At 45.6% G+C, this 21,894-nt stretch overlaps 2 protein-coding genes and 1 long non-coding RNA gene across 5 annotated transcripts in view; 2 read left to right on the top strand and 1 right to left on the bottom strand.

The window, feature by feature from the left end:
- On the bottom strand, window positions 1–10,274 carry LOC119446214 (coiled-coil-helix-coiled-coil-helix domain-containing protein 2). Its single transcript, XM_037710577.2, has 4 exons — window positions 10,110–10,274; window positions 6,270–6,468; window positions 2,966–3,197; window positions 1–143 (listed from the first exon to the last, which is right to left on the bottom strand). The coding sequence occupies exons 1-4, from the start codon at window positions 10,139–10,141 to the stop codon at window positions 130–132; spliced, it is 477 nt and encodes a 158-aa protein (XP_037566505.1). The 5' UTR covers window positions 10,142–10,274; the 3' UTR covers window positions 1–129.
- Window positions 10,275–10,507: 233 nt separating this feature from the next.
- Window positions 10,508–21,894, top strand: part of LOC119446212 (RNA-binding protein cabeza) — a 16,874-nt gene continuing 5,487 nt past the window's right edge. The window contains exons 1-7 of one of the 3 annotated variants that reach the window (XM_037710575.2): window positions 10,508–10,646; window positions 11,414–11,453; window positions 13,540–13,621; window positions 14,307–14,463; window positions 15,309–15,923; window positions 16,495–16,540; window positions 17,453–17,493. In XM_037710575.2, coding sequence (XP_037566503.1) covers window positions 10,631–10,646; window positions 11,414–11,453; window positions 13,540–13,621; window positions 14,307–14,463; window positions 15,309–15,923; window positions 16,495–16,540; window positions 17,453–17,493 — 997 coding nt within the window. In that variant the 5' untranslated portion in view covers window positions 10,508–10,630. Of the gene's footprint in view, window positions 10,647–11,413; window positions 11,454–13,539; window positions 13,622–14,303; window positions 14,464–15,308; window positions 15,924–16,494; window positions 16,541–17,452; window positions 17,494–21,894 lie in introns of those variants that run through there. The other 2 variants (XM_037710574.2, XM_049663996.1) reach the window with 2 other exon arrangements.
- Window positions 17,500–21,577, top strand: LOC125944099 (uncharacterized). Its single transcript, XR_007466127.1, has 2 exons — window positions 17,500–18,527; window positions 18,594–21,577. It is a non-coding gene; the product is annotated as an uncharacterized LOC125944099 (long non-coding RNA).

The raw sequence follows: 21,894 nt of genomic DNA, 5'->3' as shown, positions 1-21,894 counted from the left end.
TTGACACACTAAAGAACTTTCTCTTTTATTACTTTCTACACATGTGCGCAAGGACCATGCCCTCCTCAGCACTGATAACCGGCTTGTTCTTGAAGTGGGTCCGACAGCATTGTTTCCTAGTTGACTAATTTACATGCCTCCACCTGAAAAATACATGAAAGACAGAAGAAAAACCACGATTTTAGTTGCAAAACACACACACTGCCAAAAGATTTAAGGCATGCTCAAACTGGCCCAATGTACTAGTTATGCACTAGAACATTTAAAATGCATAACAATGTCTTCAGCACAATGACACATCTAGATGTTCCCGCCAAACAGAGACAAGCATCTATGCACACAGACTTGAGAGAAAGCTAAAGCACCAATTTTGACCTACATGGCAAGGGAACACAGAAGTTCCCTTGACCACTAATGAGTATAAGCTTTCTAAAGAATGCAAGAAAATGACAACAGCTTCCACACATGGAAGGCAACAAATTTCTTTGCCAACTTGTGAGCACTATGTATACAGGATGACAGTAAGCTAATGAGCCATGTTACAAGATCAAATATACGGTATAGACCACTTATAACGTAACCGCTTATAGTGCAGGACCGGATATAGTGCGGTCTTTTCAGACTCCCGTTAATTTTCCCATAGAGCTTCATGTATACACGTATCGCTTATAGTGCAGTTGCCTGGGAGTACGGAAGTCAGCGGAGACGGCGAACGCTCCCCTCAAACGGGTGCCCTAAGGAGTGCTCGAGGAAGAAAGATAGACGAAGTGGAGGAGAAGGGCACGTGGTGCGAACGAACAGCCAGTGAGGCTGAAACCAGAATCTTCAGTGCAAGTCGTGAAATATTACGGCGCGCATAGCGAGCGAGGGCGACGAAACTGCCAACGCCGCCCAACGCTCGCTTCACGATAACGGCAGTAAACGAAACTTCAGGGTGCTCAGGGAGCGGGCAGCGCCGGCAAGGCATGGCGAAGGGTGCACGCGGAGACCGTGGAATGAGGGAGGAGGGCGGCAGGGAAGGGGATTTCGCCTCGGCAACTCCGCCGCTTCAGTGGCTCCCCTTGCCCTCCCTCACTTTTGACTGTCACTGTGCGCGCCCGCCGCCGTGCAGGCGCCGCCGCTCCAGCCGGCCGGGCGCCAGCACCCCGAAGTTTCGTTTTCTGCCGTTATGGGGAAGCGGGCGTTTGCCAGCGTGGGCAGTTTCATTGGCTGGCCTGGGACAGCGCCACTGCTTCCCTCTGCGCTGTAGTCGCAGCGTGCAAGGTCAACGCCTGACTAGAAAGTAGAGGAAGCATAAAGGAGAAAGAAGGGTTCACTGCCATTTTCTAGCGTGGCTACGGTAGCGTGGCTGAGATGTCGGCACGTACACGCATGTTCCGGCGCAACGCAGAATCGGCGACCTTGCCATTTGAGAGAGGGTGAAATTTCCGCCGCATTTTTTATGGTGCTTTTTTAAAGCTTTTACTCTATGGTGGTGCCGGAGCAATGCCGGTCGGAGGCGCCGCCGCATGAATTATTTCAAATTAATGAGATTCGACTGTAAATTGAATGCAAACGTTCTAGCAGCATTCCTCAACTGTCGCATACGCGTGGCAGCTCGGTGCACATGTTTTGCATATGTGCGGGCCTCGAAAATTGTTGCTTTGGTTATAGTGCGGATATTCGCGACTCCGGCGACTTACGTTATAAACGGTCTACACTGTATTTGACCTCAGAAGTTGAGAGCACTTTCTGATGATACCACATGTTGCTCCATTGTTTGCCGTGCAACAACGCGTAAAGTCGCCGACGGGTTTTTCGGACTCCAAAAATTCGAACTTGTTGGATATTCCGGACTTAATAAATGCACTGTCAGGGTTCCCATAGAGCTAGTGCATTTTCGCGACCAATTTCTCAGACGAATTTAGGCCGCAAAATTTGAATTTCCGGACTAAATTGCTCGTTCTGAGCCATGCTACCCATTCTTGGAGGCCGCCATTTTGGTTTTTCGCCCACTTGCCCAGGCTTGGTTTCCAGTAACCTGCTCTATAGCTTCCAAGATTCGGAAATGCAAGCGCGTGCCATTCTCCAGTCTCGGAGGTCATGCCCGCTCTTCCTTAGATGACAAAACACTTTAGGGGACGAAACTTTTTTTTTCTTGCTTTTTTTCGGTCAGCCCTATCGGCATCATCACTTAGCGAAATACGTCTTTTGTTTTTAACATTCGGTAGCTGGTTACAGAAGTTCGGTTACAGAAGGCAGAAGAAAGGGGTCATGTGTGACATAGCAGTCAAAAACAACCAGCACAGAAATCTAGAAGTTTGGTCCACATGGCAATTATATTAGTGCAAACTTTTCAACATCAAAAACAAAAGGGAAAGATTACATATACTGGAAGCAGGGCAGGCACACAATTCACAAATAAAAAAAATTCTTGGGGAACTACTTTATGATGAATGTCTAAGATATGCGAGAGAACTTGCACAGCACACACTATTCAGCCTCCATTACAGCCAATTGCACGAAGCGTGACGATGTGTCATCCATTTGGCTTTGCAGCCAAACACGCTGCGTATCTCTGGAGGCCTTCTAATCCTCTATGCACATACCATTGAAGATTATTGAGTGGAGCATGATGGTGCACCTGTTTGGAGTCATAACATTTACAGCCAAAACACACTGTGCATTGATATTGCGATAGCACGACAGTGGCGGTGCTAATCCACTCTACTGTTACATGTAATTTGTGCCTTTTCTCAACTGTTGGCATACTGTCGAGGACAGGTACTTGCTAACCCTGTTGCGGGCCCGAGTTCGATTCCTCATAGGTGCTAGATTTTTTTTGTAAATTCTTTTCATACGGTAAGAGCATTCAGGCCAGACAAACAGAGTAAAGTTGGGTAGGGTAGCCAAAGAAATGCTTTTGCATTTACAACAACCGCCAGGAATCCAAACGCCCCCAAAAGGGTTCAAGAGCACTACTAACCATACTGGAGCCGGCACTCCTTGAGAACCTGGTTGAAGCCCTCGCACAGCGAGATGTCATGCTGGTTCTGGGCACACTCCAGAAACTGCTTGAGCTCATACTGGCAGGGACCACTGAGCTGCTGCTGCTGCTGCATAGGTGGCGCGGCAGCCGCAGGAGCAGCAGCAGCGGGAGCGGCCTCAGCGCTTCCCCCTCCCATGCTACCAGTCAGGGCATGACCAATTGTGTGGCCCTGCAACAGAAATGCAATGCATTGCAGTCACCATGCCACAGTCACCATGCCACCGATGCCAGACACAACCACAAAGTGGAAAGCAAGGAAAGCTTTTGAAATAACACACTCAAAGTTGGCGTACAGGTAACCGCCCTCCATACAGAATAATTCAAGTTAGGGCACTTCTTTTCACCATCCACCACCCATCACAATATGGTCCTTGCAGGACTGGCATGCATGAGTGCATGGAAAGTGAAGCCAAACAGCACCAAAACAGATCCTGATGTGCTGTCCATGGATACATGGTAGATACGGCTTGGTTAGAGAACTACACTCGGAAGTTGTGCGAGAAAAGAATGAGAACTTGTAGGTGCCTGTCCTCGCACAGGATGTTAATGAATTGGCGTGATAGTGACCTGCGTGTCATGTAGACAGGGAAGTTATGTTAAGTAAGGAATCTACGGTTAATGCATGGTTACTTGGCAAGTGTAGAAAATTGTGGGGGTATTTCTGCCTCCCTAATGGTGGAAGTCGTTTTTAGTGTATGGATTGATTCTGTGCAATATACAAGCAAGTTATGGTTCTGGCCTGAAAAACATACGATAACTAAGCAGCTTAAAGCTCAGAGGAGAATTTGTAAGTTGTTGGCAAAAAAAAAAAAAACCTTCACTGAGAGCAGAACACATGTTGTCAATGTGCAGTTGCTAGGAAAAGTTTGCAGATTTTACACGTAGGCATTTCAAGCTGTCAACCTGCTGCAGACATGAAGATCCAATTTTGTACACATGCACCAGTGGGCTTTTTTTTTTTTGTTAAGTGTATGTGAAGACAGCTTGATCAGTGTTCACAGACTTGACCCATTGTTAGCATAATATATTATAAAAGCTTAAATAGTGTTCATACTGATCCTGCACACAAGTAATTTATCGAAGTACAACACAATCATCCGCAATCTTTGTGCTTCAGGCATAACAAATGTGATGAGAGAGCATGTCAATCTGATTGCCCCTGTCTAAAAGATAAGACAAATAAAAGTGGAATAACCTTTTACATAAAGTCACGTTAACAAGTTGTTAGCATTCACTTTTCTTCCAGGAATTAATGCGAGCCACAATAATATGTGCAAATAGCAGCATGTCGAGGGTTCTATGCACGTGCAGTATTGCTGATCTTACTGGTAACTTGGGTACTACTCTAAGCTGCTTGGGTAAATTGAAGTCTTGTAAGGTGACAAAAATCTAATGTTGTGGTCTAAGCATGGCAGGTGTGTGTCTCCAGGCACGAGCTTACATGGGAAAAGTAGAATAGTGGTCCTTCCATCCCCATTGCACATTTATTGCTTGGCCATTGCTCAGACTAAGTGCGGTTTCCCCCAAGTGGGCAGGGACACAGGCTGCAACGTGCACTCCCAGCCCCAGACACCACCGGGTTGGAGCCAACAGGGCACTCCAATTCAGTACCCCTGCACAGCGGTCATCACTGCAGGACAGCCTCACAATACTGTGCGAGGGGATGCTGTTGCAAAACTCGGCAACAAGCAGACGGTTTGTTCCCCTCTCTAAATGACTTGGACCACAAATATTGCAGCACAAAACCAGTTAATCGGACAAGCAAGTTTCCTGTGAACCTGACAAGGCAGAACACAAGCAAGCAGTCGGACTGGTCAAAGGCTTAAAAAAGTAACTTACATTGAGCAACTATTTGGTACAATTTCACTTCGTGAAGACTTCTAAAATACTTCTAATTTCTAGTTCTAGGAGCTGTTTTCCAGAGCTTGTAGTATTGTTTAGTTTGCACTATGTTAGGGAAATAAATCCATACCAACCGGCTAATCTTACATTTTATGTTTAACGTTTAGTTATAAGAGCTCTTTTCCAGTGTTCGTATTGTCACTTTTGCGTGTGTTCTCTTTGTCACTGTTTAGCTTGTGCTGTTTTAGGGAAATGGTCCAAGGGAGTGAGAATGCTGCCATTTTGCTTATTTCATCTGTTTATTTATTAAAGCACAGTTACCAGCACTAGTGGCAACAAGGTTCTGGTGGTACAGATACATCACAAATGCAGTGACATACATGCAAGTGTGGAGCATTACATACACCTCACTTAAGCACTCAGGTTTAGGCACCGCTGTCTGTTGGACATGAAAAGTTTGTCAATTAGCTTTCGCAGGAATTTTCGCACTTCTAGCCTGCAACTCTTGTGCTCTACACCTTTGCTACAGTGTCACACAACCTCACCCTAAGTTGTAGCAATAGCCAATTCCGACAGTATCTTCCATTGGACCACTGTCAATGCTTACTGAAAAATTTTGAAGTACCAGAGGTTATTCTAGTTGTGCAGAGGCACTGCTAAACAGTTTACAGACACTCCAGATAGATATCCCTGCCGCGTTTCCACTGTTTCAACAGACACAGTTTCAAAGGGCATCATCTGCAAGCTTCTGTACCCTCATCTGCACTACTTCACCAGATGAAATAAGAAGTTATCTGTAATGCAGCAGCACCAAGCCTGCACATGTTGCAATTGAGGACCGCGATGCACACGTACAGGCAGGGTCAAAACATTATAGGATGTGGCATCCTAGAAAAAGCAGAATACTTCCTGAGCCTGCGCTCACAGCCTGGATTTCAAATGTGCTATGTGTACGTGACCTACACAATGTTGTACTGTTTTAATAGGCTATAAGCTAAAACTGGGGTGAAATACTTTTTGCAGGAACCACATCCTGCAATCTTTCAGAGCTGCTTGTACACTTCTACACTCTCCACCAATAACAAAGGAAACACCGGATTTGTGTTCAAGGGTGATAATCTTCCTTGTGTGTGCTTCTAATCAGGAAAAGTCCCATGGATTCTTCCAACAGGAGAAAACATAACAAATAGCAGTGAGTGAGGTTCTGACTTGCATGTTTGCGAGGTTCGTTGTCTGAGCCCACATGAAGTGTTCCCTTTCATATTGGCAGATAGTGTACACAGGATAGCTGGGGCTGTGATGCAGATCATAAAGCGGCCAGCTGGTATAGTGTACATCTGAACCAAACAAAGCTTACAGAGAATCACTGAACACGAACAAATGGCAGAGAAAAACCCACCACTGCAGAGCCAACGGCAACTCCAGCTGCTGTAGTAGCCATTTGAGCAAACATGCCAGGCTGCTGTGGCTGGGACATCACTGGTGCTGGTGGGTGCGCCTGGGTTGGCACAGGCTGCGTTGGTGCAGCTGCCGCCTTGGTTGGGGCCGGTGCGGCTGCCGCTCGGCGTGGTGGTGGTGGCGCAGGGGCCCGCCTCATCCTGCATGCAGCAGAAAACCCGTTACTTGTTGCCAAAAAATATTACTCCACATAAGAGTTAGAAAAGAGGGAAGAAAAAAGAAATAAATAACAATAGGGCTTTACTGCAACCGAACTAGCTGGCATGTACCGAACTTGGACAGTGTTAGTGGTTGTAGTATGATGGGGCTTTAGTTTACGCCTCCGCCCATCCATCAAGACGCCCAGCTCGCCTGCAGTTACCGGAATACTGGACACACTCGGCACTGCGACAGGACGCTCGCAACGCACGCGCTTGAATAGCTCTCGCGGGGCAGTGACAGCCAGGACGCTAGCGGAGATGTTGGAGAGGGATCGCGCTGGCTCCAAGACAACCAGAAGTAGACAACGTCACATCATGACGCAGAGCCACAGTGAAGGCGGAGCTTACCCCCTATCACTCAGCGAACGAGTTGAGGAGAAATAGCATGGCTAGAGAGGAAGGAAACTTGTAATCATTTGTAGCTCTCTTAATATGAGACGCTTCACTTATATTGTGGCGCTAATGTTTTACTGTAGCTGTGTCCTACACGTCTATAAAATTTGCCAAAATCGTTTCACAGACCCTTTAAGCGAGAGGTAGCACGAAGGAGAATTCACTTCTGCTGCTGCCGCTATTCATCATGCCAGCGTACTGACAGCAAGTGTCCTCAGTCACGGAGAGAGATGTGTTCGTGTTTTCCTGTGCATGCATGATAATTTACAGCAGCTTATGCAGCTGATAAAACTACGAACTTTACTTCGTACAGCTGTCTGATAATTTGCTGTCGCAATCAATGCTTTGCCCTTTGGGTGAAACTGCGACTTTTTTGTGTAGAGAGTGTAAATGAAGCAAGTAGTTACTGCATAAGTACACCTACTGCACCAGTCACAACAATATGCCTAGATTATCAGGCCCACAAGCAATTAACTATAAACAGCCTCAACATAAGACCTCAGTGCATGGTATTTTAGCACAAAGAAAGGAAACAATGCCATAGGCATTGTATTTCCACTACTGTCCCTTGGCAAATGGAAGTCAACAAACAGGTTTCTTATTCAAGGGGCATGAACCCTACACTTTCCATTAAAAAAAGAACTACTACTTTCCTAGTGATACCAAGTTTCCTTGAGCTTCTGCTTTTGTAATGCGACAGCTGCACGCAGGCAAGTTGTACATTTACACTCTTCTGCTTATTTCATTTGTACCAGCAGGCACTAGCCGCAATCTGGTCAAAAACGTGATGCCAGCCATATGGGTTTTTATAAAAAATTGTGTAGTAGTTAATCTCGTGTTTGTAGAGGAGATTGGACAGAGTGTCATGCCACAAGCTAGTTTGGCACTCCTGTTTTCCTTCTCACTTGACTTCAAATGTCAAATGCAAGTTTGTTTTGTAGTTCAGGACACACCCAAGCTATTTCCTAGGACTATCACAACTGACAATGTTGCTAAATATGCATGATGGCACTTATTAAACATGCTAAGTCTCAGCGTTCAACCTGGTGGCTGCTGACTATGCTAGCTGCTTTCACTGCAGATCACACATTGTTAAAAATTTTCATGAAAAAACAGTTTGCTTTCAATGCACTAATGCTACATTTGTCTACAAGTCAACACCGCCACAAGACATCATAATCAAGCGGCTTATCACTATGTGTACTGCCATCCCCACCTTCCAGTCATATAGTAATGCAGCAAAATTTTACAAATCTCGTGTACAATGTACTCATGTTACAGCTTGAACACATTTCAGTATTTTAGATGGCAGTGGCATTACCAAATACGAGCACTGATGAAGTCACACACACACCGTCAACCATAAGGCTATTGAAATGCTGGACTCACACCCCAAATTTGTGTACTGGCACTGAAATGCCTTAGTCTACAAGCACAGGCACCAATTTTATGCTTAATGACACTAGCACAATGAATCTTGAAAAAACATCCGAGCTACCACTGTGCTCTATTGACTAGTTTACATGTTAGCAGGACCTTTCTTGTACAGGATAAAATTATAAAACCTGCTGAGTTGACTCTTCACTAGTCTTTCTATTAATATAACGAGATTTAGCATCCCAACACAACACACAGACTGACTCCTATGAGGGATGCTGCATTAATGGGCAGAGTTTTGACAACCTGAGGGCATTTATTGTGTCTTTTAATACACACTGTATGCGAGTGTTTTTTGCCTTCACTGCCTTTAGCCCACCAGAAACTGGGACCGAAACTGCAACCTCATGTTCAGCAGCACAACACCATAGTGACTGAGTCATTGTTGCCAGTCTCGCTTTCAAACAGAATATAAGCACTGCTTTTTTTGACAAAAGATTAAACAGCACCAAAGGAAGATTGTCAAAAGATGACTTCCCGAGGAGTTGGTATGGAAATTTCAAGTGGCATCAACACCAGTTTTTTTTTTTTTTCTGTCTCTTTCTAGGTTATAGTTTCAGATAACAATGAGAACAACTTGTATGGTCTCAAATATGGGTGTCACACGGCGCACTTTTGATCGCGATCAAGCCCGATACGGATCGAATTTCTTGGTTGCGATTGGCACCTTTGCGCAAGCTGCGCGAGAGAGCCAATCACAGTCGAGAATTTCGATCCGTATCGGACTGCGCAAAGGTGCCAATCGCAACCAAGAAATTCGATCTGTATCGGACTTGATCGCGATCAAAACTGGTCGTGTGACACCGGTCTAAGAGGTGCAATCTACCAACTACCTTAACTTCACAATGCTCTGTAGTGTCCCAAACTCTAAACAGTAGCAAAGTTAAGCAGAATTGCATCATCTACTTTCCAAGCTTGAGCTTGGGACAGGTCACGGAAGGGCCACCAAGTTACCTTGACCTTACTGCTGTTTTGCGCCTAATATCACTAAATATGAGCACAGAGAAACATAAGAGATGAAGGCACTTGCGGCCGAGTTGGTTCAGTGTACTCGTATTCCGATTTCGCTCACGATTTACGTGTGTTTCTGTATCACGTCCCAATTTAACGCCGCAGCTCCAACGCGTAGTACATTCAAATTTGCCATAAATTATGCAATATCACATCCATATGACTGCAGTGTGTTTCCGCGAAGTAGTATGCCTACAGACCAATGCGCATCAACTAGTCTTCCGTACAGCTGAAGTATTGAACAAAAAGCTAGTGTTAAACATCTACGACGTTTTCCTATCATTTCTTGGCAAGGCTGCGAGGCGAAATGTATTAAGACAAGGGAAAATTCATTCATTAACTTCTGCCATGTTACTCATGACGAAAAGATGCGCACTTCAGCAACCGCCAGAAAGCACAATCGCAACGTGCGCACGAAAATCCACTTACACTGCAATACTTAGCAATGAAGTAACAGAAATGAGCTTCAAATGCAGAGTTCTTTTAGGGTATGCAGGTGAAATGACTGGTATTTCGCAATCAGCTAACGAACCGACGCAATAGGAGGAAAACACCGCCGTTTTGATATGAATACCCGCTTCACAAGTAGCCACAATTAAAATCGTTATCAGGTAGCGCGAGAAAATTGGTTATGGATAAACGTTTTTAACACAGAACGTCCAACTAGACACGCGGCCGAGTTGCCGAAGCTGCGTTGTCGGCAACCGCTAGTCTTTAAAAAAAAAAACTATAATACGTACGGTGCAGATGGGGCTCTCCTTTGACGAGCCATCTTCTTATTTGCTAATTACTAATAGAAAGGTACTGAAAATGCGCAAAAATACGCAAAGGACAACGCAAATTGTCGCACAAGCCCAACGACCGTGACTCCAAGGGCACAGTTTCTCGAAAAACCTAAAGATTTGTGATGATGATAGTGGTGGGAATTATGCGCTAAAACATGCTCAGACATGTTAACTGGGCCATTTTTCTGCTGAGCCCGCAACTTGTTTAAATAAATTTTGCTCATTTAATGCACATTATTTAAGACGTACGTGTGTTTTGATTTATATAAACGCAAAGCCTTTCTAGTTTTTGTTTAATTCAATACTTTGCTAGCGCCACAACTGCACAGTGGACTTCCCATAAAATCTTTTGGCAGCGTCACCCCCAAAGGCGTGACGTTGCTTTCTGTTCTTTCCGCGCCATCTTCTCGTCGGCTTCCTCATTGTGTTTACCGCACGTCGATTTCATCTTGCAAGTGGTAAAGAATACTTTCGACATGGCTGACGCCACACGTAAGTAACTGCTTTTGTTCAGTACGCTCGCTATGCCTGAGCCTATGCACAGTTCAAACGATCAAGTAAATGCTTTCACTTCAATTGCCGGTGTACCGGCGTTAGGCTTAATCGTGTTCCCTGCTGTCCGCCCGAGCGCGACGTGCAGGCACCGGGTGTTTTTCACCTGAATTTCTGCCTACAGTGCTTCTACTACGTGATCATACGGATGTATCCAGGCTAAGGTTGTTGTTTCATTGGTAGAAGTATTGCGGCGCGTTGGTAATACCCGATCGATGTTCGAACGTGTTCTACGTCGCTGTTGAGGGTTTGTTCTTTTTCTTTTTAATGTGCCTTTAGTGACGCCATGTTATCTTCCCGCCTTCGTTGCCGTCACCGCGTCCGCAGTGTCGACTCGTAAAACGCGAAAGAATCCTTCAGCGGAGGCGTATGGGTGCGGCCGCTTTTTTGCCCCTGTTAACTTTGCCGAGGTGTTCATAGAGCTGTCTTTGATCTGTTTCATGAAACTGTCGCTCCTGGGAGTGCTGCGGAATCAAAAGTTCGCACGTATACATCGCCGAGAAAACCAGATTAGTGTTCTAGTGTGCGTTTTCCTCAGTGCGTGCATTTATTCGCCTTAAACAATTTTAATCCCCCCCGGGGACTTGTCTTTCGTAGTCCACGTTTGGGTTTTAGACATGAAACATCGTTAAATATTATTTGCTGCCTTTTTCTATTTAACCTGCCACGCATTTAATGGAGGCTGAACTGGCGTGCTTATTTTTCAGAATACGGGAGCTACGGCAACTCCCAGCCTGCAGCAGCTGGGTAAGTAAATTTTCCATTTTTATACTACACCGTCTCGCACAGGAACCATGTGCACGCAGTAACATTGCAAGCCGAAAGTGTGTATGAATGCACATATGTAAACTGAAACATTCCCTGCGGAATTTGTGCTTATGCAGAAGGCATTAGCGCTCTTTGGCAATGGCTGCCCTTACCCCAATAAAACCCATCAACTCTCCTTACTGAACGATAAGAAATGGATCAATTTGATTGACAACTTTTCGACATCTAATACACTGCCATTGGAATTCTACTACGAGCAGCGCCATACGCTGTACAAAATTAAGACCACTTGTGAGGCTCATTCATACCAATGACCAACAGTAGTCGTGCACGGCCATTTTGGGGCAGTCGCAAAACTGCTGAACCAATCAGATGTGCAGAAACAGGACGTCTGCATATGCTGCTACTTGTTTTATGTAGAAATACAATTGTGAGCAGATTAAGACTTGCCGGTGTGAGCGTTGGTCGCCAGTCGCAAATGGTTGCGCAACCTCCAAGTTTCCGGCGTGAATGAGCCTTTACTCCGATTTGGTAATTTTCTGGACATTGGAGTCCTGAAAAATAGAACTTCCGACGTGGATGTGTCGTTGAAACGGGCCTCCAGTGCACCTTGCACTTCCGAAAGCAAGCAATGCAGCATGATTTTTGGCCGACCAAGCTACCGGATTGTAAGTGAAAGCAGCAGTGAAGGCACAGCAGGCTGTCTACACTCCTGTAACGATTGCAACAATACCTCGAACAATTGGCACATGCTCAGGGGCATGTGTTTTGAGTATCATTTTCGACTGATACCAAGTGCAACTTAGTATATAAAAAAAAATTCCTTTTCATGTAGAGTTTCATGGGCATGCAGTCAATGTCGTACCAACTTGCCATAGAAGCTTGACTAGCAGTTTGGTTGCTAGGATAAAGCACACTTAGCATCAATTTAAGGTGACCAACTTGCTTACCCATCCAAGTAAATGAAACGCAATAGTAGATGTTATTGGATGTTCTCAGACTTCACAACCATCTGCCACAGTATTTGTGCTGCTGAGTTCGAGGTCGTCGTAAATGCTGCCGCATTTCAGTGGGGGTGAAATGTGAAAACGCTCATGTACTTAGGTTTAGGTGCACATTAAGGAACCCCTGCTGGTCAAAATAATTCAAAGGCCCCCCGGGGGCACTGTGGCATGCGTCATTGTCAGTCAGTGGTTTTGGTATGTGAAACTACAGAATTTTTCAAAAACACTGCTTCATGAGCCCACTGAATGCAGGAAGAACAGAATCAAGCACTTATTGCAAAAAGTCAAAGTAAATGGTCCCTGCACCATAGGTGCACACTTTTTCACATTTGCAAAGCCATGTATTTTCCACAGCATGGGCATCAATATTTTTAAGATTCATGCCACCAAATCTCTGTATTTATTTTTTGGTGTCGTGTGATAAGTTTGCGCTTCTTAAGCTGCTAAATCATTTCACATAAGAATTCTGAAGTCTAATTATTGCTTGAAATTCATTAAAAACACCGTTAGGCTAATGTTTTATGCATCGTGCTCTATGTTGCGACTAATGCATCTTGAAATCGAACACTTAAACATACAAGCCCTGAAAGTTAGCTTATTTGTGGCTGTAGAGAAAGACTTAATCGTGCTGATTTGCACACCAGGGGGTCTAAAAAAATGTGGGCAGCAAGGACCATGGCCCTCTTGGCTTTTCTGCCATTGTTGGTTTGGTTGCACCATGCATATAACAGCTTGTGTGCCTGGCCTGAGTGCAAGCAGTTTGCATACCAACAGTGAAAATTTTGGACAACTTGATGTCAACTTCAAGTTTCCCAGGCATAACCTGCAATCCTGCAAGTTTCCCAGGCATAACCCGCAATCCTGCTTCGAAAACGCAGCACTACTGTTGGTGGAGCTGTGCAGGTTGTGCCCAACTTGGAGAGACCCCTGGCATACAGTATTCATTTACAGTTGAGGCGGTCATTATTTCTGGTAGCAGAACAATTATGTGCATAGTCTGTTTTCTCTAGGTTAGGGAACAGGCAGTCATGTTTGTTTCTCAACATGAACATTTCTTTCAGGTATGGCTCCTATGGGGGTTATGGAACTGTGGATCAAAACTACTCACAGGCTAGCTACACCCAGCCCGCTGCGGGATACGGGGTAAGCTGCAGTGTACTTAGTCTCTTGCACGTGAGGCCTTTAGTGATTGAAAAGCTCTCACTAGTGTGCGCAGATTTTTGTTATATTATCGAGCATAAGTGTTGTGCAGCAAAAAAAAAGATGGATTTGCAAAGGACAGCACTTTCAAGTACGTAGTCCAACTGCATAGTGCTTATCTGTGTTTGTTCCAACAATGTATTCGGCATTGTCTTTTGCTTACTACACCACCCCCCTTCTCATATAAGCCACTGTGCTCATCTATCTGTATTTATCCCTCGCGCAGCTTGACGGGACACTGAAACCCCCAGTCGTTGGGCAGCAAGAGTTTTGAAAATGCAAAGTTGAATCTTCGGCTTATGATACAATGTAGTCCATTTCGACCAACAAACGCGTCAGCAGATGCTGTTATAATCTGGTGTTGAGAAGAGCTGGTGCAGGAACTTAAAGGCAGCGTTGCCGCAAGCCTCTTCTCACTGTTGATAGGCTTTTGGGTGAATTGTAGAAAAATAATTTGCTAATACTATTTTTCTGTTTAGAGTCCTTTTAAACTGTTTATTTACGAACTGAAACAGAACACTTGCTGCTCCATCTATCACTACTATACAGCTTGCGAAAAAAACTTGTCTGTATCTATTTGCTGAACAATGCAAGCCAACTTGAAGTGCTTCTGCCTTTATTTCAGCAGCCGCAGCCGGCACCTCAACAGCCTCAGCAACAGCCCATGTGGGGTGCCACTTCTAATGTGGCTTCCACACCAGCTGCAACCACCTATGGCCAAGACCAGTATGGGCAGCAAAGCCAGTCATACAGTAGCTACCAACAGCCTAACTCTTATTCACAGGGTGAGAAGGGGTACTTTGCTTTTCGCTGCATTTCTTACCTTCACTGGTTGCTTTTATTCATATGCTGTGCAAGATGGGTCGTGAATGGGAAGCAGATTCAACTGTAGTGTGTAGCATCCATGTGAAAAGCTTGCATGAAGTGCTGAAATTTGTTACATCTGTCGAGGACTGTGCTGTTCTTGTTTAGAGGTGTGCGAATATTTTGAAAAGGAGCATTGCCCTTGTACTTTTCCCCCACCTTCCTAAAATATCATTTTCCTTTTACAGTTATGTTTGCAATAAGTCTCGGCACTTTTATTTAGTATAGTCAAACCTCGTTATAACAAAATAATGGATATAAAAAAGTTGCTTGAAATCCCCATAAAGATTCGTGGTGCAGTAGATGCAATAATGGATATAATGAAGTAATTCTGGCCTCCCCTCTACCTTTAATAACGAGATTCTACTCTATATTTGTGTCTCAAACGTGCTGTAAGTCGCAGAGCACCATAGTGCTTCTCCAGAGGCCACTGTCCAGATTTGGTTACTATTCTAGCGCAGTACTTGGAGATTGATTAATGCTCATACAAGAAGCTGCACTGCTGTTTGCACTGGCATGACAGCATTGTTCCTTGCTGTAATCTGGTAAATGTACTTGGCATGCAGCGGCAGGGTTTGCCAGCAGTGTGCTGGTTGGTTCTCAAGTGAGCCAAGTGGTTTGTGTTTTTTTTTTTTTTTTCCTGCATACCTGGCAAGAGTGTGATGTGTGCCCCACCTACAGACGGAGTGGTGTGTTCCGTCTCTCCCAAGTGTGCTAGAAGGGAAGTTGTGGGCACTGAGCTGCGATGGGGCTGTCCCATGTGCAGGCCAAAGTGCTACGTACGGAGGGTACGGAGCTCAGCCAGCTCCGGCACCTCCTCCGGCTGCTGCCAGCAGCACGGCTGCGTACCCTCCCAGCGCCACAACGGGCTACGGGGCGCAAGCACAACCAGCTCCTGCAGCGGGCTACGCAGCACCACAGCCAGCAGCCCAGGGCGCGTACGGAGCTGCAGCCGGATACGGTGCCCCACAGCCGACACCCCAGCAGCCACAGCAGCCGCAACAACCAGGCTCTCACCAGTATGGAAGTGCTGGCGCAACACCTTACGGCTCTAGCTATGGTGCTGCAACAGGTGGTGCCCCCTATGGGCAGGCCCAGGGGCCTCCGGGACAAATCGGTGGACCGCCACAGCCAGGCGGTGCTTTTGGGGGCCAGGGTGGTCCCCCCCAGCCCCCTCAGCCAGGTGCACCGTCGGGGCCCCCCAGTAGCTATGGGGGTGGGGACTATGGACGGGGTGGAGGAGGGCCCCCAGGGGGCATGGCTGGACCCCATGGAGGTCCACCTGGGCCGCCCTCGGGAGGAGGTGGCGCAGGAGGCGGCGGCTACGGGGGACCACCGCCAGGAGGATATGGGGGTCCCGGTGGATATGGCGGTGGCCAAGGTGGGTGTGCTCACAGGATGCTTGACCTGCTGCCTGCCTGCACCCCAAGCCTGTTGCAAATGTAAAATAGATGTTTCCATTGCCAGATCTGTTGTGCACCTTGCCCTGCTTAATGTTCACTTTGCTTTGTGTGCCTGCACAGTGGGGATCTGGCAAGTTAAAAAGCTTCATTTAGTTGTCAGTCACTTGCTAGTGTAGTACATTGCTTCGCGTGGGACCACTAATAGTCATGGCTGTGGCCATTGATCTGGTGGCTTGCGTTGCTGCCTGCTCAGATTTTTACCATTCTTGTGTAGACTAGTGACTAATGCGAAAGGTTCATTATTATAGCAATGTCTTTGCTTTTTGTGGGGAGGTCCTTATTGTGTTATTTCTGCTCATGCTTTGAGGCCATGCTGTGTATATAAACATCTTTATTTTCTCATGCTGCCCACTGTTCTGTGGCCATTTACAAAAATAACTGCATCTGTGGTCAGCAATAAAATTCAGATTATTCGCACACCTCTACAACTGTCTTGTGACAGTAGTAGCCGAAGCTTTAATTTGCGCTTTTATCTTTGTGCTCTTTCAGGTGGGCCAGGCATGTTTGGCGATCGGGGAGGAAGAGGTGGCTTCAAGTACGTGTTCATGCTATACTGTAAAATTCTTCCTCGGTGATTCACAACTGCTTGTAACTCGTGTAAATGCACTCTGCATTAATTCTGTAAACTGCTGACAAAATCATTGCATAGTTTCATTACTTGTTTACGTAAGAGTAATGATGTAAGATGTGTAGTGAATTGTGCATGTGAAGTGCAGGTGCTTTCCACGATAAGATGGGTCCTGTCAAGCACGAAATCGCGAGGTTCACTTAAAGGGTGCTAAAAGAAACTGCAAATGCAGCCATTGTTGCCTTGACACACCGTACATTTGTCTCTTCAAAGTACCAATGCTAGAGGTTCAACAGTGTTGGGTTTGCCTGCATGAATGACACAGCGGGCTTTTAACGATGTCCACATTGGCTGTTTGTGTGTGCAGCGTGCAAGAGGCCTAATCGGCCATGCTGCTTTAGACATGCTGACAGAGGGTGTTAAAAGAACCATGGTTTGCCCAACATGAAGTGTGCAAAATGAGGTTTTGCGACATGGTGGTTTAACGTTCTGCGTTAAAGGTGCAGCATTCTGTTGTCATCGAGCAACCTAGCTCGTGTATTGTAGTGGGCACCTGGTCATGGGTTACGGTAGCACCATTTGCCTAATAGGGTTCATGCTGCGGGTCATTTTCAGTGCCCTCTGGTTCCTAACGGCTGGGGTTGTAACACGGGGCTCGCTGCACTGGCGCGCACTGGTTTTGCTCTTGGGCGTTGCAGGGTGTGTCACTGTTCTCTTTTCTGGCCCCCGCCTCGACGGACCTCCTGGCTTGGCCAGGATGGTCCGAGGCGGGGACCCATTGTATAATGAGAGCAGGAGATGCCAGGGGGTGCAAACTCCCTGCCCGTGAGAGTCGCAAGGAGGGAGGCCTAACAAATCGATGTCTGCTTCACACTCTAGTAATCAAGGTGGTCCCGGTGGCAGGGGAAGTTACAACAAAGGTAACAGCTTCACCTCATGGTGTTGCTTTGAGTTTATCTCTATATATCTACCTATACGTGCATATTACCTAGCGTATGCTGTTTACCCGTCCTTGAGGACTTGTAGAAGCTCCCCAAAACTGAAATCTTATTTCATTTTCCTCTGTGGTGAAGAGCCACTTTTTTTTTTTTTTTCTTAATACTTGTTGGTTGCACTACTCTTGTTTCAAAAGCCTTGTGCAGCTAGTGCACGTTGTTTTTGCTTATGAAGTTATGGTCAGTGTTGCAAGGCATGGTCAAGACTGGTTCAAGTTTTCCAAAGCATTTGTGCTGGGTGCTTCAACTAGTTATATATGGTGTGTACGGTGTTAAACTAGCTTGTCTTGGTGCAAGATGGCTTCTTCAGCACTGGCGATGTGTGCTGCTTGTGCGACATGCAGCTGGGTAAGCTGTTAAAAGCATCACCGGCGGGCATTGTTTGGTGCATGCCAGCATAAAGTTGTGCAGAATCAATGCCCTCGGGCTCTTTTTCTGCTCGTCCTGTCCAAGCAAGTTTAAGAAGCTGCATACGGAGGTTTTTTTTTTTTTTCGGGTTTATTCGATATTTCTCGCAAAACAAAGCAGTGCAGCTTCAAGTGAGTCACAAAAATGTCGGTGGTGGTATAGCACAATGTCCTGAATCTTGTGTATGGACTGCACGTGAAACTTGTATTGGTTGTATTGCCCGCTTCGTGTACGTGTTTATGCCATGAGACCTGGCAGGGTACTTGTGTTATCAAAAAACAGGAACTGTCAGGCTGACTGACAAGGAATATATAGTATTGCATACATACTAAAAGCATTTGCTGTGGCTTCGTCACCCATTCAGTTTTTTTTTTTTTTTTTTCTGTGATGTAAAAGGACACAGTGGTTTAATTTTGGTTAGGCAGAAGGGGAGAAAGTGACACGAATAATAGCAAATCCTCCCTTGGTATGGTCCTCACATTCCTACTAGACGAAATAATAAAAAGCACAGCAGACTGAAATGCCCCATCATTCTCAGTTTTTTTTGCGGTGTTTTAAGGTCAGAATCCGATGCGGTTGAAGTTTCCTCTTTCTTGGATGACAAGCCATCATCCGAGCTTGGCTTGTATTCGGAGTCGGAAGAGCCACTGCTCCAAGGAAGTTTAAGGTACCGCGCAAGCATCCGTCACCAAGCGATCACACGGCCACGCTCAAAGGAAGGAGTGGTTTCGTTTATTTGAACTCGACCAGGCAAGGCAAAGAGCGGAACTGATGAAAAAGAGATGCCAGAGGGCAAAGCCATCCTGAAGAAAGCGCACCAACAAGGAGCACCCTCATCTCTGCAAAGGAGGCATGCCTTAATGAAGATGGGAGACAAGATTTAGAAAAAGAAACCCTTAAACATACGACAGATGGCAGAAACACACAAGAGCACCTGGGTGGCCTTGTGCACTGGCACGAATACTTGAACAGAGAATTGCTGCTGTAGCTGTGTACAATGTCCAGGAGCCACTCCTTCCATCTGCAGATGCATGCAGTGCAACAAGCCCACACACATTCCGCAGCCACTAACAGAAACTCTGAGGAGAAAATGTGCTTCTACAAATATACAGCAGATGTCCGAAACGCCTCGGAACTCGCCAACTTGTGTTACTTGTGCACGTGCGAGTAAAGAACGTACCGATGCATCAGTGACACCGAAAGGGTCAAGATATTAAAACATGAAACGTAGCATGACAGTGCTTTCGTGCACTTTATATCTGACTTATGTGGGCACCTTTTTTTGCCTTCATTATTCGTAGCGATTACGTAGCATTGGTGCCAGCTTGAAGCTTCCTTCATTTCACATTCTGTCAGTGTCTTTCTTATATTACATTGCCTAGCACATTTGTATAAGCGGCTAAAAGGCACCAAAGGAACCTTCATGAACTTAATCTATAGAAAGCTTGCCTGAAGGACAAGCTGTGTTTGCAAAGCAAATGTCTGCTATCCCTTGATCCCTCACTTTTGGCTTCTCAGCTGAACCACAACTGTGTGTGTTAAGCTGCAACCAGAAAACTGCAGACAGCAAAGCAATTTACAAGCTTGGTTTGGGTGTTTGGGTAAAGCGAAAGGTGTGCAGTATATTGCCGCTGAGCATTGCTTCCCTGATAGGAAGCTGTACACCCCTTTTTGTCAAACAAGGTCGTGCGTGATGTTCGCTCGAATCCTCAGTGGCCATAGGCAGAGAGCAGGCACCTCATGTGCTCATTGCAGCAAGAGAGCCGCCACCTTGGAGAAAATGGCATTGGAGAAGCTACATTCAGCTTAGTTGTGAATACTGTGCTTTTTGCATTACCTCTGCTGTGGTGTGTGTGCAAGCTCACTGAGGAACCGTACTAGTAGCTCCTGCCTTATTCGAACAGTCGATGCCTGGGAGCATCGCATAAACCCTGCAAAGTGATGTCTTAAGAGCTGTGGATACACTAGCAAGTTATTAGTGCCTTATGCTCAAGACTTCTTATACACGCAATCATTGACTGCGTACCGTATATTGCTGGTTTTTTAAACGTGGAAAGCTGCCCATTTTTAGTGGTGTAATCTCTGGTGTGTCAGTGCTGGTTTGGAGGTTACGAACGGCTGTGGCAAGAATTTGTGCAAGCCAAAATGAATTGTGGTAGCACCAGATTGTTTGGCTTACATGTGACTAACTTCATTCCAAGTCGAAGGTTTGATTTTTTTGTCTTGAGTGTGTGTGCTGTCGGTTAGAACAGATACCTCAGAAACAAGGCAACGCCAGTGTGCTGTAGTGGGAGTGCGTAACATTCAGTGTGAATAGTCCAGCAAACCAGTCTTGAGGTGTCTTGCAACACAATTTGTTTTTGCCCCCTTTACGGTATGGTCATCCATACATAATTTTTTCACTGCACCATGGTGCAAGCAGGGTACTTGCATGGGTTCTTTATTTGTGCGTCTTGGCGAGGAGTTGCTACTTTTGAGTATTGCACTAATTTCAATGTCGTATACAAAAAAGGAAGAGGCACAAAAAATTTGAATTCACGAAAGCATTGCATGTTAAATTGTGCAGGCATAAAGTGCAACTCCTCTCCTGTGAGTGCTGTGATTCGTTTGACGAATTTCATTTTATTTGAATTCTGAGGGTATAGAAGAGCGCATGTACTGCCTGTAATTACAATCTTCGCAAGGTCCAGTTTGCTGTCTGGGCTTAGTTGTAGTCATTTACAGTATTTGCACGAATATAACGTATATAAGAAACATTCAATTACTGAAAAAAAAAGGTGTAATATTAGTATGGTGAACTAACAATCTAATCCAGCTGTCTGCATGGAACAAAACCGTCTGGTCTATCAGTACGGATGATCCACCTGTGCCAGTGTTCATGCTATGCTCACACGTGTACTGCAGTAGTCACTAATTGGTTTTCCGGACCTACGGGAACCGAAAAATAGTTCAAAAAGCTTGTTCACCCCCCAAAAATAAAATTTATTAGGCTTAGAGTGCCATTAAAAATCTGTAATAATGATTTGCCTCATACTACGCTAGGAGGCGATCAGATTTGCTTGGATTTACTTAAGACTGACGTCTCCGTATACAGGCGACAAGAGCATCACCGCATTGCCAGTCGGTGCTAACGGAGATACAAGAAACGAGCCCCGTTATTTCGAGTCACTTGGCTCTCGTGAAGGCACAGCAGGCGACGCTGATCACAAAAGTGCCTAGCCGCACAAAGATTCAACGTCCCCGAGACACGCCATCTGCAAAGTAGCCACCGAAACTTTAAAAAATATCCCGCAAAGTGGTTATGAAGATAGTGCTGACCGAAAAAAGAAAATGTGCCGTCCATGACCTCTGAGACGGGAGGACGGCGCATGCTGGGGGGTCTATTGCATGGCTTCAGAACGGCGCAACAAGGAAGACGACAGACAAAAGAACACACGAACACAAGCGTTATTGATACAAGGTCTATTGATAGCCTGCACCTCCTAATCTTGGAGGCTACAGAGTGGGCCACTGGAACTCAATCCAGTGAAAAATCCAACATGGTGGCCTCCAAGATCGGGTAGCGTGGCTTGGAACGAGCTTTTTTTTTTTTTTTTTTTTTAATTTGGAAAATCAAACTTCACGCAAAATGTCTCGCGGGAATGCATGAGCCCTATGGAAACACTGATGGATTTGTGAAGTCAAGAATAGCCATCAAGTCCAAATTTTTTGAGTCTGCAAAATCTGTCGTCGAATGTAGTGATGTGGACACATCTGTAGTGGATCAGTTCATTACACCTATAGGTTCTCCATTTCCGTTTGTTGCACTCGCTACTTAATGACCTTCGTTTCCTGCCATCAAGAAGTTCACTTCATAAAGCTCTCACCGAGGTTCTAAGCCTTCTCCAAAATTGAGTTTACTCCATATCCAATGTACCT

Source organism: Dermacentor silvarum, chromosome 3, assembly GCF_013339745.2.
Source record: "Dermacentor silvarum isolate Dsil-2018 chromosome 3, BIME_Dsil_1.4, whole genome shotgun sequence".
NCBI lineage: Eukaryota > Metazoa > Arthropoda > Arachnida > Ixodida > Ixodidae > Dermacentor > Dermacentor silvarum.
The sequence above is the reverse complement of the archived record's forward strand: the minus strand, read 5'-3'. Positions and strand labels throughout refer to the sequence as shown.